This window comes from Salvelinus namaycush, chromosome 5 (genome assembly GCF_016432855.1).
Source record: "Salvelinus namaycush isolate Seneca chromosome 5, SaNama_1.0, whole genome shotgun sequence".
In the NCBI taxonomy this organism is placed as follows: Eukaryota; Metazoa; Chordata; class Actinopteri; order Salmoniformes; family Salmonidae; genus Salvelinus; species Salvelinus namaycush.
In genome coordinates, this window is record NC_052311.1 from 64,985,705 (window position 1) to 64,998,985 (window position 13,281).

Below are 13,281 nucleotides of genomic sequence, written 5' to 3' on the forward strand. Positions count from 1 at the left end.
CTACCTACTGTGTGTGTGGTCTTCATGAAGAGAGTAGACATATGAGAATAGGAAGGGTAGAGAAGGAAATATGGTGAATCAATCTGTACATATAGGGAGATGAAGGACTTGCTTAGAGGTCAAAATGGTAGAGGAACGAAATTATCCTGCCATTTTTATATATGTGATACATCAGCCATATTTCATATCTAAATGTGCCATATTGCCATACACTGATGCCATGAATAACTGAAAAAGAACAAACGTGGGAGAAATTAGATAGCTAGGACTTAGTTAAGAAACTGGTTTGTTCATGCATAACCTTGTGTTTTATATCAAATGTTTTACAGAATAAATAAACTTTTGAGCCATATTAGAAAGGAGGGACCAAGATAATACATCTAAGTATGAGAGAAAGAAGGGTGGTGTACGGCCAGACTGTGTACTTCAGTGTTACATAGAAAAATAGGTTACACTTGTTTCAAAGGATGCTATTTTCCTCATGGAGCATTGAACTGATGATCTTCATGACCTATGATGTGGAATGTCGGATGATGTAGGGTTTTGAATCCGGGGAGTGGTGTACGAGTGAGCCCGACCTCATTGTGACGCAGGAAGCTGTCGATAGTTGCTTCTTGTGTGAATGAATGAGTGACATTGGGAAAATTGCTTCCATACGTTCTCTAGTTGCCCCCAGTAACTGATCTGAGGTCAGTTTTGCATCCCACCACCGCCTAATAGTTATGCTCAGCATTTGGGGAGGTTGAGCTGATCCTAAATCTGTGCCTAAGTGCAACTTCTACCTGGAGCTCCCCTGTGACCCACCTGTCTTCATCAGGACAACCAAATCTGATTGAGCCATGAGTCACTTTGTTTGACGAGGAACTTCTGAGTTGGTCAGCCTACCAATAGGATGATTAGCTACTGCAACTACAGGGTATTTTCTTTCATAGAGCACAAAAAGTACAGTATGATGCAGGTGTTGCACTTCATAATACGACTGACCTTCAAAGCCATGCATTGGGATACAAATAAAATACCACAGAGAAAGCACGTCTGACAATCACCATTTTATTATTCTCACCAGAGGAGAACTGACACAAGCCAACATTTCTACAGGACAATACAAATGATTGGCTTCAGAGCAAGCCAAAGTGTATGTGTGTAGGGAATTGACTGTAACAAGGCAGTGGACTATAATGCATACTGTAGGATGACTCCAATGATGAAGCAGTCAGGTATGAGGGTGAGACTCAGAAGAGACTTGGGTGGCTAGGATGCCCTTCATCAGAAGAGGACCTTGCTCGTTCGTAGTAACACACTCTAACCGTTCTCTATTAGGTAGAAATGTCATAATATCAATAATAATGCTTAATATTAAGGGCTATCCCATCCTACATGTGTGGCTTTAGACCATATAATACAGCATATTAATGCTTTCACTTAATTTTTGGTGTTGATATTGTCACTGACGTGTGAGTACTAATGTTCTGTAGATACCTGGAGTCAAACTTGTAAAAAAAACATGAGCAGTTTTTTTCCAGCCCAGTTCAAAGAGGGAAACACTAAGACAGAAACGTTTTTGCACAATCCCCTGATATTTGCACCAGATAAAGACAGACATATTTTGTATCATGTCTTAGTGGTTTACATTCAGCAAAAAAGGACACTCAGTCACTGGTGATGCGTGGGGCTGTGTTTGATAAACTTAAGGGACTTAAGAAAATGAACAGACTTGTATTCGACTAAGAGAGAAGTATAACTGTATATATATATATCATCTACAGTATACAAAGTGTCTCATATTGCTTACAAATAGACAGAAGAAAAAAATCTGACATAATTCAGGAGATAAAATGACTGACATGTTGATACAGATTTTCTTTTGACAATCTTCCTATAAACAATGGTAACTTACCCAGTGAGCAAAATGGCATCTTTTAGACGTCCATGGACGTCGGTGTCAGAAGGTGTTCACTGGGTAGTCTGTGTCGGTTATTGTCATGATTACGACAAGTGTTATTATTAATGATTATTATAATTGTTGTTATAATGAATGGTTATCTTATAGTTATGATGTTGGTGTTATTTTTCTTAGTGAGATTTTAAGTGTTTACATGTTTTTAGATACCTATCTTTCTCATGACATTTTGTTTGTTTTTGTTACATCTGAACACAAAATGGGGATTCAAACTAACACTGTCTAATCTTGATGCATGTCAACTCCATGCCTTGGTAATGCATTGACAATATGCCTGAATACAGGGCTTTATTACAGTATGTTTTGAGACAATGGCCCAATTACAAACCTATCCCTAGTCCCTTTCCCTAGATGGAGCCTTCTATCTAGACTATTTGAAAATATTGCATAGGTATTAGCAAAAGTTGTGTTGGTTCCACATGTTGGGGTGGATTGATTACACTCACCGTTCACAAAATATTGATAGGGACTAGGGAGGGAAAAGTTCTGGGTCTGGGACCAAATTGAAACCCTTGCTAATACCACAGCCTAACCCAATAAAACCCAAAGGGTTAACACATGATGTCACAATGTATGTGTTTACATTAATGTCTTAAACACAGGTAGGTAAAAAGGGTATAACAGTAACTACCTGAATGTTCAGTAACAGTGTCTTTTTTCAGGGAATTAGGACAGCTAACCTAGTTTTAGATTTGTATTTAAGTCACAGAAAGTCTGTAGCAATGTCTGTACTATCGCCACAAGCCATAACCATTGAAACAGTCATTACATACACTTCTGCCATTATTTTGTACATGGTAAACCTTTTTTTGTGTAAGTATATTGTATTTTCTATAGCTAGTACAATCAGAATATTCTAATGGGTTGTGGCTCTCTTCTATAACACATTAATTTGAGGCTTCAACAAATTATATGTGAGTATTTAGTGGAATGTACAGTGACCACCCAAATGCTTAACATTTAACATATTTCTATATAGCCTATTATGTGGCAACAGGGATATTTTTGATGAGTAATGACAAATAACACATGTAATAGATGGTGAATAAAATAAGACACAAAGAGATGAATGAATAGGTGTATGTTTCGACACCATCATTAATTCATTTAAACCTATGTAGAACGACGAAGGATAAATCTAAATCTAGATTTGTATGAGATTATATAGATTTGTATGGGATGATATTTACAAGTGAACTTCATGAATGTTTTCATGACTATTATTCATTTTAATATATTAAGGCCTACTTTTAATTTCTCCAGTGCATTTTGATCCCCTTGGATACAGCAGTGATCGAACACTACATTTGTAAAATAAAGTTGGTGGAAAAGGTTGTCAGACTTGTTTCTTTCATCAGGGTTTTACTCAAATACTGAGGAAATTGTATGATATTTGGAGTGATAAACTAGCCATCCTACTCAACTATTCTCATATGAAGTGATTTTACTGACAGGTAAGATTGAATAAATGTTAGACATTCTGTGGGAAGTTGTTCCTAAATCTACAGTAGGCTACAACTAAATCACTAGCTAATAGGGCAACCGCCCCCCTGGAGAGCTACTGTCCTGCAAGCTTTCATTTCAACGAAATTATAACTTCCCCAGGACCTTAATTAACTGAATCAGGTATGTTACCACGGGTTTGGTGCAAAAGCCTGCACCAGTCGCCTTCAGGAGTTACCCCTGATCCAGGTATACATTACCATTTCAATGAAACAATACATTTGCATGACAAAGCCTGTCACCCCGCACGTGCTAGAATGACAAGCATACCACTGTATGTCCAAACATCTAGGCATTTTTTAAAGGTTTTATATGAATGACAATGAAATGCAAGTTAGCAAATACACGGCAGCCATTTTAACAAGTCTGGTTAGTGAATGCTATGCCCAGCTGCAGCATGAAGCCAGTTAAAATGGCTTCAACCTCCCGCAGAGTCTGAATCTATTTCTGACGGATTTTTATCACATTATTTGTCATTCGGATACATACACGGGTGACGACTTGACATAATATACCATAAAAAATCTTTACTAAATGTAAATAAGAATAATTCAACGCAAAATATCAGTTAGCTATAGATAGCATGCGTGCTATCCAAAACAACTACTGAACCACAGGTTATGCTACCCGGAAATATTTCACGGGCCGGAAAGGACCAATGTTAAGTGAGCACACGTCATTCCCTTTTACCCCCCCAAAATTATAACCGACCGTCCAAAACATTTAAGCCGACAAAAACATCACCAACTCATCATTACCAATGGGGATTGATGCTGTCAAATGGTGAGGAAAAGGTTGCAGACTCAAATACTGAGTATTTCGAGCGAAAGGGAGCCGAGCATTCACCTAGCTCAGCATCAGTGAACATGGCTATGGCTAACGAGCCGAAAACAGTACGCAGAAATGGAGAGCTAAGCGAATGATAGCTAGATGGTAGGAAGGCGTGACAGGCCGCATCCCGAACTTATACTTGGATGTGTAGGTAAATAAGCAATTTCGTATTTCATTCTGCCAAGAGGCATTCATTGGCTTTTGAATGCATATTTTTTTATGCTATAGATAGCAAGCCGTGTGTGTTGTGTATTTGTATGGGTTGCATGCGATATCTACTAGCTAAATAGAATGTTATACCAAAAGCTGTCAGTTTTGCATGTAAGCGCTTCTTTGCAAAACCCCCAATGTTTGTCAAAGCAATGTGCAACCCAAAGTTAGTAGCTCCCGTAGCTAGTATTGTGCAATTATGCAATTTTTGCAGTGGCTGAATAACAGTTGCTGATTCTGAATTTCTGTCCTCCACACAGGATTGGTCATCTACATAATGTGAAAGGCAATCAAAAAGATGCGATTGTGAAATAAAATCCATCTCCCTCCGCTGTCGGGGGAAAAACATATTTTGACTCATTGACATCTGTCAAAATTCAAAGGTAAGATTTTCCATAACGTGATCAACATTTCGCTGACGTCTTATAAACATGCAATAATAATTCATAATAATTAATGTTTTATTTACAGTTAGGGGGACTTAAAAAGTGTGACACAGTGCTCAGTTCATACGAAACTATATGCGGTAATACCCTAGTAATAAACAATAAATACATTATAATAACAGTAGTAATAAAATAGTCATTCAGCATACTATACTTACATTTGGAAAACTATTAATTTTAGTAAGACTGACATTTGAAAAAATATATCATTACTAAGTTTTATTTTATTTAACCTTTATTTTAACATGTACGACATTTTGAGACCTAGGTCTCTTATTCAATTGCCCCCTGGATAATACAACATAAATATACACATTGTTAACAAAACCATGTGTAATTTGTTTTGTGGCATCTATGAATGTGATGTTCAAGGTTCGTGGTTGCATTTCCATGACCTACTTTATCCCTTTTCAATAATTTAAAAAATACATTGTTTAAAATATATATGTGTGTATATATTATATACCTTTTTTTGTTGTGTGTGAATTATTTTAAGCTAAAGAAAATTATATTTTATCCTACATACTTTGGTGTATCATAATGGTACAAATGTTGGTGTATTTACAAATGTAAGCTGTTCAATTTAACAGTTTTTATCAAACAGAAATATGTATTTTGACTAATGTAGTCTCTGTTTTTCAGTGAGGAGAAGAAAACATCATCTCTTCCCAGAGAATGAGTGAATAAACTGACGTGGATGAAGGGAAACCATGATATGGATGAACTGCTCTCTAATAAAGATTGTTCTGTGCCATAAAACACCAAGAGACCAACAACCAACAACAGACCAACAACGATTGCACACCAAAACAAGGCCTTTTCTCCCCATGAAACTGTACAAAGTGTTTAAGACTAAATAAAATGGCACCAACCCATCAAGATAAAAAGAGAATACGGTATCCATGTTGAAAAGAACTGTGAGAACTGTTCGCGTTTGAGACCCCCCCCCCCCCCCCCACACTTTACACTAAATAACCCCATTCCCCACACACTTGCTCCCTCTCCTGTTGGATGGAGAGTGGGGGCAGTGGGCGATCGGGCGGAAGTAGCAGCAGCCGAAGTGCGCGAACAGGGGGGACCGGCAGTGTTATCGGGCGGAGTTCGGGATCGAGCCGAGGCGACTCAGGCAGTTCCAGGTCAAATAGTGGCACTACAGGATCCCTCGGCCGAAGCTCGTCCGTTGGCGGCAGTGGTGGGATCATTGTCGCTGCTCCTGGTGCTGGAGGTGTGGCTCCTGCACCCCCATGTGCCAGTGAGTGGGAGATGTTCCAATTTGGAAAATACAATTTGGACATAATAGAGATGTTAAGCGGACACCAGGCCCATCAGTTCAAAGGCCTTGGGTTAGAACGACAGCTACAGCATCAGCAGCAGGTGCAGCTTCACCAGCACCAGCTCCAGCAGCAACAACAACAGCAGGCCGAGACCTCAGGAGCTCTCCTGTCTGGGCTAGGCCTTGGGTCCCTTCAAGGGGCCAGAAGCAACGCCTTTTCCGATTCTGCCTCTATTTTTGCCAAAATGAGCGCCCCTCCTCCCCCTCTACAACAACAACCTTCTTCGTCCTCACAAAGCTCAAGATCCAAGTCAAGCAAGATGAGTAGCAGCAGCTCAAGCCATGTGTCGGGCTACCCACAGTTCCTGCGTTCCTTCCACCCGACAGAGGCAGCTCTGGCACAGGAGCAACTGCATTCTGGGGTCGGCCGCTTCGAGCACTTTTCTGGGGGTAGCAGTAGTGGGGGTGCTGGGGGATTGGGAGTTGCCCCCCCTCCACCACCCCCTCTGCATCCGGGCCTCTCTGTCCCCCAAGCATCACCTGGCCCTTCATCCTCTTCCCCCTCCCCCTCCAGTTCAGTGGTAACTAACAATCCCCCCAGTAGCAGTGCAGTCACCTCTCTGGGACACCAGCTGGTTGGGGCCCAGTCTGATGCACGGAGCCTTCATCAGCAGTTCAGTTGCATGCTAGCTGCTAATCAGTACTTTCTCTCTGGGGTGCCTGCTAACTCTAGCTTAGAGCAGTTTCTGGTTCAACAGGGAACCCACAACCACCTGGGGATAGGTTTAGGTCAGAGTGAGGGATCCAGCTCAGGCCTTGCTCCTCCTCCAGCTCTGCATTCCTCTCATTCGCATTCCCTCTCTACCGCTCAGCCACAGCAGCAGCAGCCTCCACAGCAGCAGCAGCTGCCTCCCCATACCCTGTCCCACCCCCACACGCACTCACACCACCCCCTACACCCAGGCTCCCAGCCCTCTTCCCTGGGTGGTTTTGACTTCCAGGGCATCCCAGTGCTCTCCTCCAACCAGCTGGCCTCTCTGATGCAGCAGGAAGCAGGCCTGCCACTCCCCCTGCCGCTTCATCTGTCCCTCTCCAAGGATGACGGCAAGGGGGACAGCAGTGGGGGCGGAAGCAGCAGCAGTAGGAGGAAGAAAGCGATGGCTGGCTACCTGCCACAGAGGAAGTCAGATGGCGGCAGTAACAGCAGCAGCGGCCACAGCAGTGGGAACCCCAATGCTAGCAGCAGTGCAGGGGGGCTGGGCCACGACCCCTCCCCAGGGCTGGTTGGGGGTGGGGGCGGAGGGGTTGGCATGTCAGGTTTGGGAGGAGATCCATCCCTCCTTGCCTCTTCATCATCATCATCATCATCAGTTGTCTCATCCTCCTCTTCCTCTGGCCCCTCCTCCACTGCAGCATCAGTCCTGGTTACTAATGGTTCTCACCTATCCAAACCTGATAACATGGGCTCAATGCCATCTGCATCTACACAGGCTGACACTGAGCCACTCTATAACTGTGGTGAGTGTGGCAAAACCTTCACTCACCTCTCCAGCCTTCGCAGGCACCTGCGTATGCATGAGTCTACGGCAGCAGGTACTAGCAATAATGCCAGTATTAACCCAAACCCGACTCATATCCAACCACTAACTGACCCCAGTCTCCCACACTCCACCCAGGAACACTCCACCCAGGATCTGAACTCTCAATCTAACTCGCTGTCCTCCCAACAATCATCCAACTCAGTCCAGGCCTCATCTTCCTGCCCCAGCCCTGACAAGACCTTCAATTGCTCAGATTGTGGCAAGCACTTCAAGAAAAAGGGGCACCTCCTCCAGCATGGCGTCATCCACTCAGAGGCTCGCCCGTATGGCTGCAGCATCTGCTCCCGGGCTTTCAACCGCCGTGAGTCACTGACGCGACACGAGAAGATTCACCAGGACAAGCCCTTTCGCTGTCCAGCCTGCGGTCGATGCTTCCGTGAGAGCACCTCTCTACTCAACCATGCTGCCTCTGGCACATGCGGCAAGCCAGGTAGGGCATCAAAACCACAGGGCAGCAGCAAGGAAGGAGCTGTAGGGGAGGGCAGAATGGGAGGAGGAGAAGGTGGAGGAGGTGGGGATTACCAGGGTAGTAGAGGGGTGATTTATGGGAAAACTGAGGAAGATGAAGAGGGTGTGATCATGGGAGGTGAGGGAGGTCAGAAGTCAAGGCTAGGGTGTGATGGTGGTCTGTTTCAGTCAGAGAGGGGAGGGAATGCTAACAGCAGGGACAGGCCAGATGGTAAATACCCCACTGATTACTCTCGGAATCGTTACACAGGCTACCATGACGACCACCGTTCTCAAGGTAACCCGTCTCCGTGTTACTCTGGAGCCTCCCCCTGTGGCAGTGGGATGGTGGGCCCGGCGCTGAGGAAGGCACCATTGGCCCCGACGCTGCACCCCCACCCTCAGAGTCAAACCCAACATCACCACCAGCAGCACCTCCCCCTGTCCTCTCTCCTGGATGACTCTGAAGACGACGTCACCAGCTCTGTCAACAACGCCATCTCAGCCATCGCCGCCGCTGCTGCCGCCAACTGTGATATGAACAGTGGGAACAGAGGCGACGATAGGAGGGATATCATCGGAGGGCTGTTGGGGGGGCTGGACTTAGGCCCCTTGGGGTCCCCTTCATCAACATCTGGGATGGATAAGACCTATAGAGGAGCAGGGAACCAGGATGGTATGAGTGGTAATATTAACCACAACCAACAGCAGGGGAATGATCCACAGAACCCTGCTGCCAAACCAAAACGTCCCCGGAAACCCAGAAAGCCCAAAGACCCCAACGCTCCCCCTAAACGTAGGCAGTACACCCCCAGAGCTCCCAGAGAGTCGAGCAACATCCCGCGGCCATATCTGTGCAGTGTTTGCGGCAGGGGGTTTGCACGCCGCGAGACCCTGCGTAGGCACGACCGTGTCCATACTGGGGAGAAGCCCCACCGCTGCAGTACATGTGGGAAGCACTTCAGAGAGGCCTTCCACCTCACCAAGCACCACACCGTTCACTCTGGGGAGAAGAACTACAAGTGCAGCCTATGTGGGAAAGAGTTTGGCTACTCCCAGAGCCTCAAGAGGCACGGGAAGCTCCATCAGAAAGGGGAGCTGGAAGAGGTCCCCGCTACACCAGGAGGGGAGAACCTCAACAACTTCAACACAAACCCGTCATGTGGGATGGGCCAAGACAGGGAACAGAACCAAGGAAACAGCTCCTCCTCCTATTATTCATACCCCCAAGATGTCAAGCCTCAAGGCTCCAACAGCCAGCCCCCGCCCAGGCTCTACACTTGTGCCATATGCTGGAAGTCTTTCCGCCATCACTTCCACCTGACGGCTCATCACCAGACGGTCCATGAGAACGGAGGTGAGAAGCTGTTCAGCTGCGAGGTGTGTGGGAAGGCCTTTGCCTACTCCAATAGTCTCACTCGACACAGGCTGTCACAGCACGGCCTGGCTCGCACCGGCCCTGACAACGCACAAGGGGACGGCAGTGGGTCAGGGGTAAACAGTGCAGCTGGAGGTGGAGTGATTGGGACTGCGTCAGAGAGCGAGGCAGCCACCAACGCCCTCCTTCAGATGGCACCTTCCACTGAGGGCCACGGGGGGCAGCAGAGTCACAGTGTTGTCACCCACAGTCATCAACAACAGCCACCTCAGCCCCCAGCTGGCTACTCCCCCCTTTTCTATGATGCTGGTACGGCCCACTCCTCAGCCTCCAGTGTCCCTCCCTACTCTCAGCCCCTGCCACCCAACTCCACAATCATGCCCCCTCAGCACCAGCATTCCCCAGCAAGGGTGAAAGGGGAGCACATTTACCCAGCTGGGTCCAGTAGTCACACCCTTCACACCACAGCTCCATTCCAGCCCCTCACGGAGCTGCCATCCGACCACCATCACCACCACCACCACCACCACCACCATTCTTCACATCACCACCACCGTTCAGAGCCACAGTCCCAGCAACAACACCACAGGAACATCCAATCACACGATGACATGAGGAGGCACAAGAAAAAGAAGAGAAAGTCCGACAGGAGGGAGGGAAGAGGGGACATGTGGGGGGAGTCCTCAGGCTTCGTCAGAGACGAGGGGAGGAAAAACCAGAGGAAGAGGAGGTCTGTTTTCCAAAAACAGCTGAGGAAGAAAAAGCTTCTGTTGAAGATTAGACGAGGGGGGGAAGCGGGAGGGGGAGGATATGAGCTGGTTACAACAAGAGGGATGAAGATACAAATCCTGTCATCTCTCAAAGTCCCAGTGAAACGTTTTGCATGCTCCATCTGTCCCCACGCCATGTTCGCCCGCCAGGCCGGCCTGCTAGCCCACAGGGCAGCTAAACATACCCAGAGAGTCCTGTCCCCCCAGGAGCGTCTGTGCTGCAGTGTGTGTGGGAAGCAGTCTCACAGGCTCCTGGAAGCCTTCATCCACCGGGCGACTCATCGCGCCCGAGGGTCCTTCTCCTGCAGACGCTGCTCTGCTCGCTTCTGGAACGCCCCCCTCCTCCGCAGGCACAAGCTGACCTGCCGACATAGGGCCAAGGGACTGCCACGAGGTGGCGCTATTAGCCTGAAGTTGTCCAAGAGGGCGGGGGAGAGGAAGAGCAGAGAGGAGCAGGGGGAGATGTCGCACTCCCTGCTTACAGAGTACAGATACTGAGCTTGCTGAATTCTAAGGTAGTGGTGTTTAGATTTTCATTGATAGGAAAGGGAGAGGTTATCAGTTTTGGACTATACATATAAGAAGATGGACTTTAAAAAACAAAAGCCTTTGGGGGGGGCGATTGAATTGGTCTGGTGTCTGTCTGGACCTCATCAACTCAACTAACTGACTGTTAGAACGAGTGTTTTAACAACATGAACTACTGTAGATCAACCAAGGATCACCCGGAATTCTTCCATCCAAACTGTATGGGAGGATGTTGAAAGACATTACTGTTTTCATATGATCATTAACCCTTAAGTGCATTGACACTATGCTTGGCTGACACTGTGCAGTTATTAGACATGTTTAGGTGATTTGACCTGCTAATTTAACTCTACCCCCTCAGCCTTACTAGCATCCCTTCTATACCCCTAGCTGTATGATAACTCTGTCTCTGCTGTGTACTATGTCTTGTTGATGTTCACCTAGAGCCCTTTTGGGGATTTTTTTAATGTAAAAAGTGCATTTAGTAGGAGTAGGGAGAGGGTGAGACACAGACTTGTGGTTGGTAGAGAGACAGTCTGTCTGTCGGTGCATGTGTGTGTGTTTTGGTCAGTTTGTTGGGGAGGTTGTGAACTCACTATGTGATGATTCATTCAGTACATCCAAAAAGGACGGGTTTTAAGCGGAAGTTAACAAAGTCCTGATAAATGTCCCAGTGATTTAATCACGTCTTTAAAAATACATTTGAGAATCTTAATAGATTGAAGTGAATACCACTTCCAGACAAAAAAGTGTATCTTACAAAAAGCCTTGTTAATCATGATCACTTTGTTTAATTTTCATGCCTGTGGAAACAATTGTAGCTTTTATACCAAGATATTGAGACAAGACAGGATGAAAAAAGCTCACTGTAACGTATATTGTGTTAATATCTTATCACTGCTGTGTTTCTCTTTTCACAAAGTACTTTATTTAGCTTTTACTGTTCCTTCATAGTAGCAAAAACAGTTATGATTACATGTATTAATGTGTGTTTAACTCCATCTGTCTACCTGCCAAACCTGGATTTTATCCTGTCCTCTTCTCTTATTTTTTGTTGTTGCAATCATGTTCATAACCCTGTCAAGCCTTGTTTTATCTTCTAAAGAAAAATAATAGTTCTAAGTACATTTCTATCACTTTATTTACTTAAAACAAAGTTAGTTGTTGATTATACTTCAGCATTGAATAAAACATAAGTGTTCTCTGCTGTGCTTTTTCTCCATGTATCATGTAAGGCTAATGATGAAGAACTGGAAAGTTACTGATAACTAATCATGTGGGTATTGACTCTTTAATGAGAAAAATGTTACAAATACCAAAATCAGTATAATAGTTTTGTCCCAGATATAGTTAAATAGCTGTGTGGGCCTGATGGATTTCAGGATGTCATCATGGATATACAAATACATTTCAACTTAGCACAACTATGGTTATCCAGCACCACAACTATGGTTATCCAGCACCACAACTATGGTTATCCAGCACCACAACTATGGTTATCCAGCACAACTATGGTTATCCAGCACAACTATGGTTATCCAGCACCACAACTATGGTTATCCAGCACAACTATGGTTATCCAGCACCACAACTATGGTTATCCAGCACCACAACTATGGTTATCCAGCACAACTATGGTTATCCAGCACAACTATGGTTATCCAGCACAACTATGGTTATCCACCACAACTATGGTTATCCAGCACAACTATGGTTATCCAGCACAACTATGGTTATCCAGCACAACTATGGTTATCCAGCACAACTATGGTTATCCACCACAACTATGGTTATCCACCACAACTATGGTTATCCACCACAACTATGGTTATCCACCACAACTATGGTTATCCAGCACAACTATGGTTATCCAGCACAACTATGGTTATCCACCACAACTATGGTTATCCACCACAACTATGGTTATCCACCACAACTATGGTTATCCACCACAACTATGGTTATCCACCACAACTATGGTTATCCAGCACAACTATGGTTATCCAGCACAACTATGGTTATCCACCACAACTATGGTTATCCAGCACAACTATGGTTATCCAGCACCACAACTATGGTTATCCACCACAACTATGGTTATCCAGCACAACTATGGTTATCCAGCACAACTATGGTTATCCAGCACAACTATGGTTTATAGCACCACAACTATGGTTATCCACCACAACTATGGTTATCCAGCACAACTATGGTTATCCAGCACCACAACTATGGTTATCCAGCACCACAACTATGGTTATCCAGCACCACAACTATGGTTATCCAGCAACACAACTATGGTTATCCAGCACAACTATGGTTATCCAGCACAAC

General features: G+C 45.2%; 1 protein-coding gene across 3 annotated transcripts; it reads left to right on the plus strand.

Moving 5' to 3' along the window:
• Positions 1–4,122: 4,122 nt before the first annotated feature.
• Positions 4,123–12,158, plus strand: LOC120048741. 3 transcript variants are annotated; one of them, XM_038994927.1, is made up of 4 exons: positions 4,123–4,445; positions 4,765–4,887; positions 5,593–8,254; positions 8,543–12,158. In XM_038994927.1, exons 3-4 carry the CDS (start codon positions 5,962–5,964, stop codon positions 10,915–10,917), a joined length of 4,668 nt encoding a protein of 1,555 aa, XP_038850855.1. In that variant the 5' UTR covers positions 4,123–4,445; positions 4,765–4,887; positions 5,593–5,961; the 3' UTR covers positions 10,918–12,158. The 3 variants fall into 3 exon arrangements, with proteins under 3 accessions (XP_038850855.1, XP_038850853.1, XP_038850854.1); XM_038994925.1 differs by having other exon boundaries at positions 5,593–12,158; XM_038994926.1 differs by having other exon boundaries at positions 4,123–4,246; positions 5,593–12,158.
• The last annotated feature ends 1,123 nt before the right edge of the window (positions 12,159–13,281 follow it).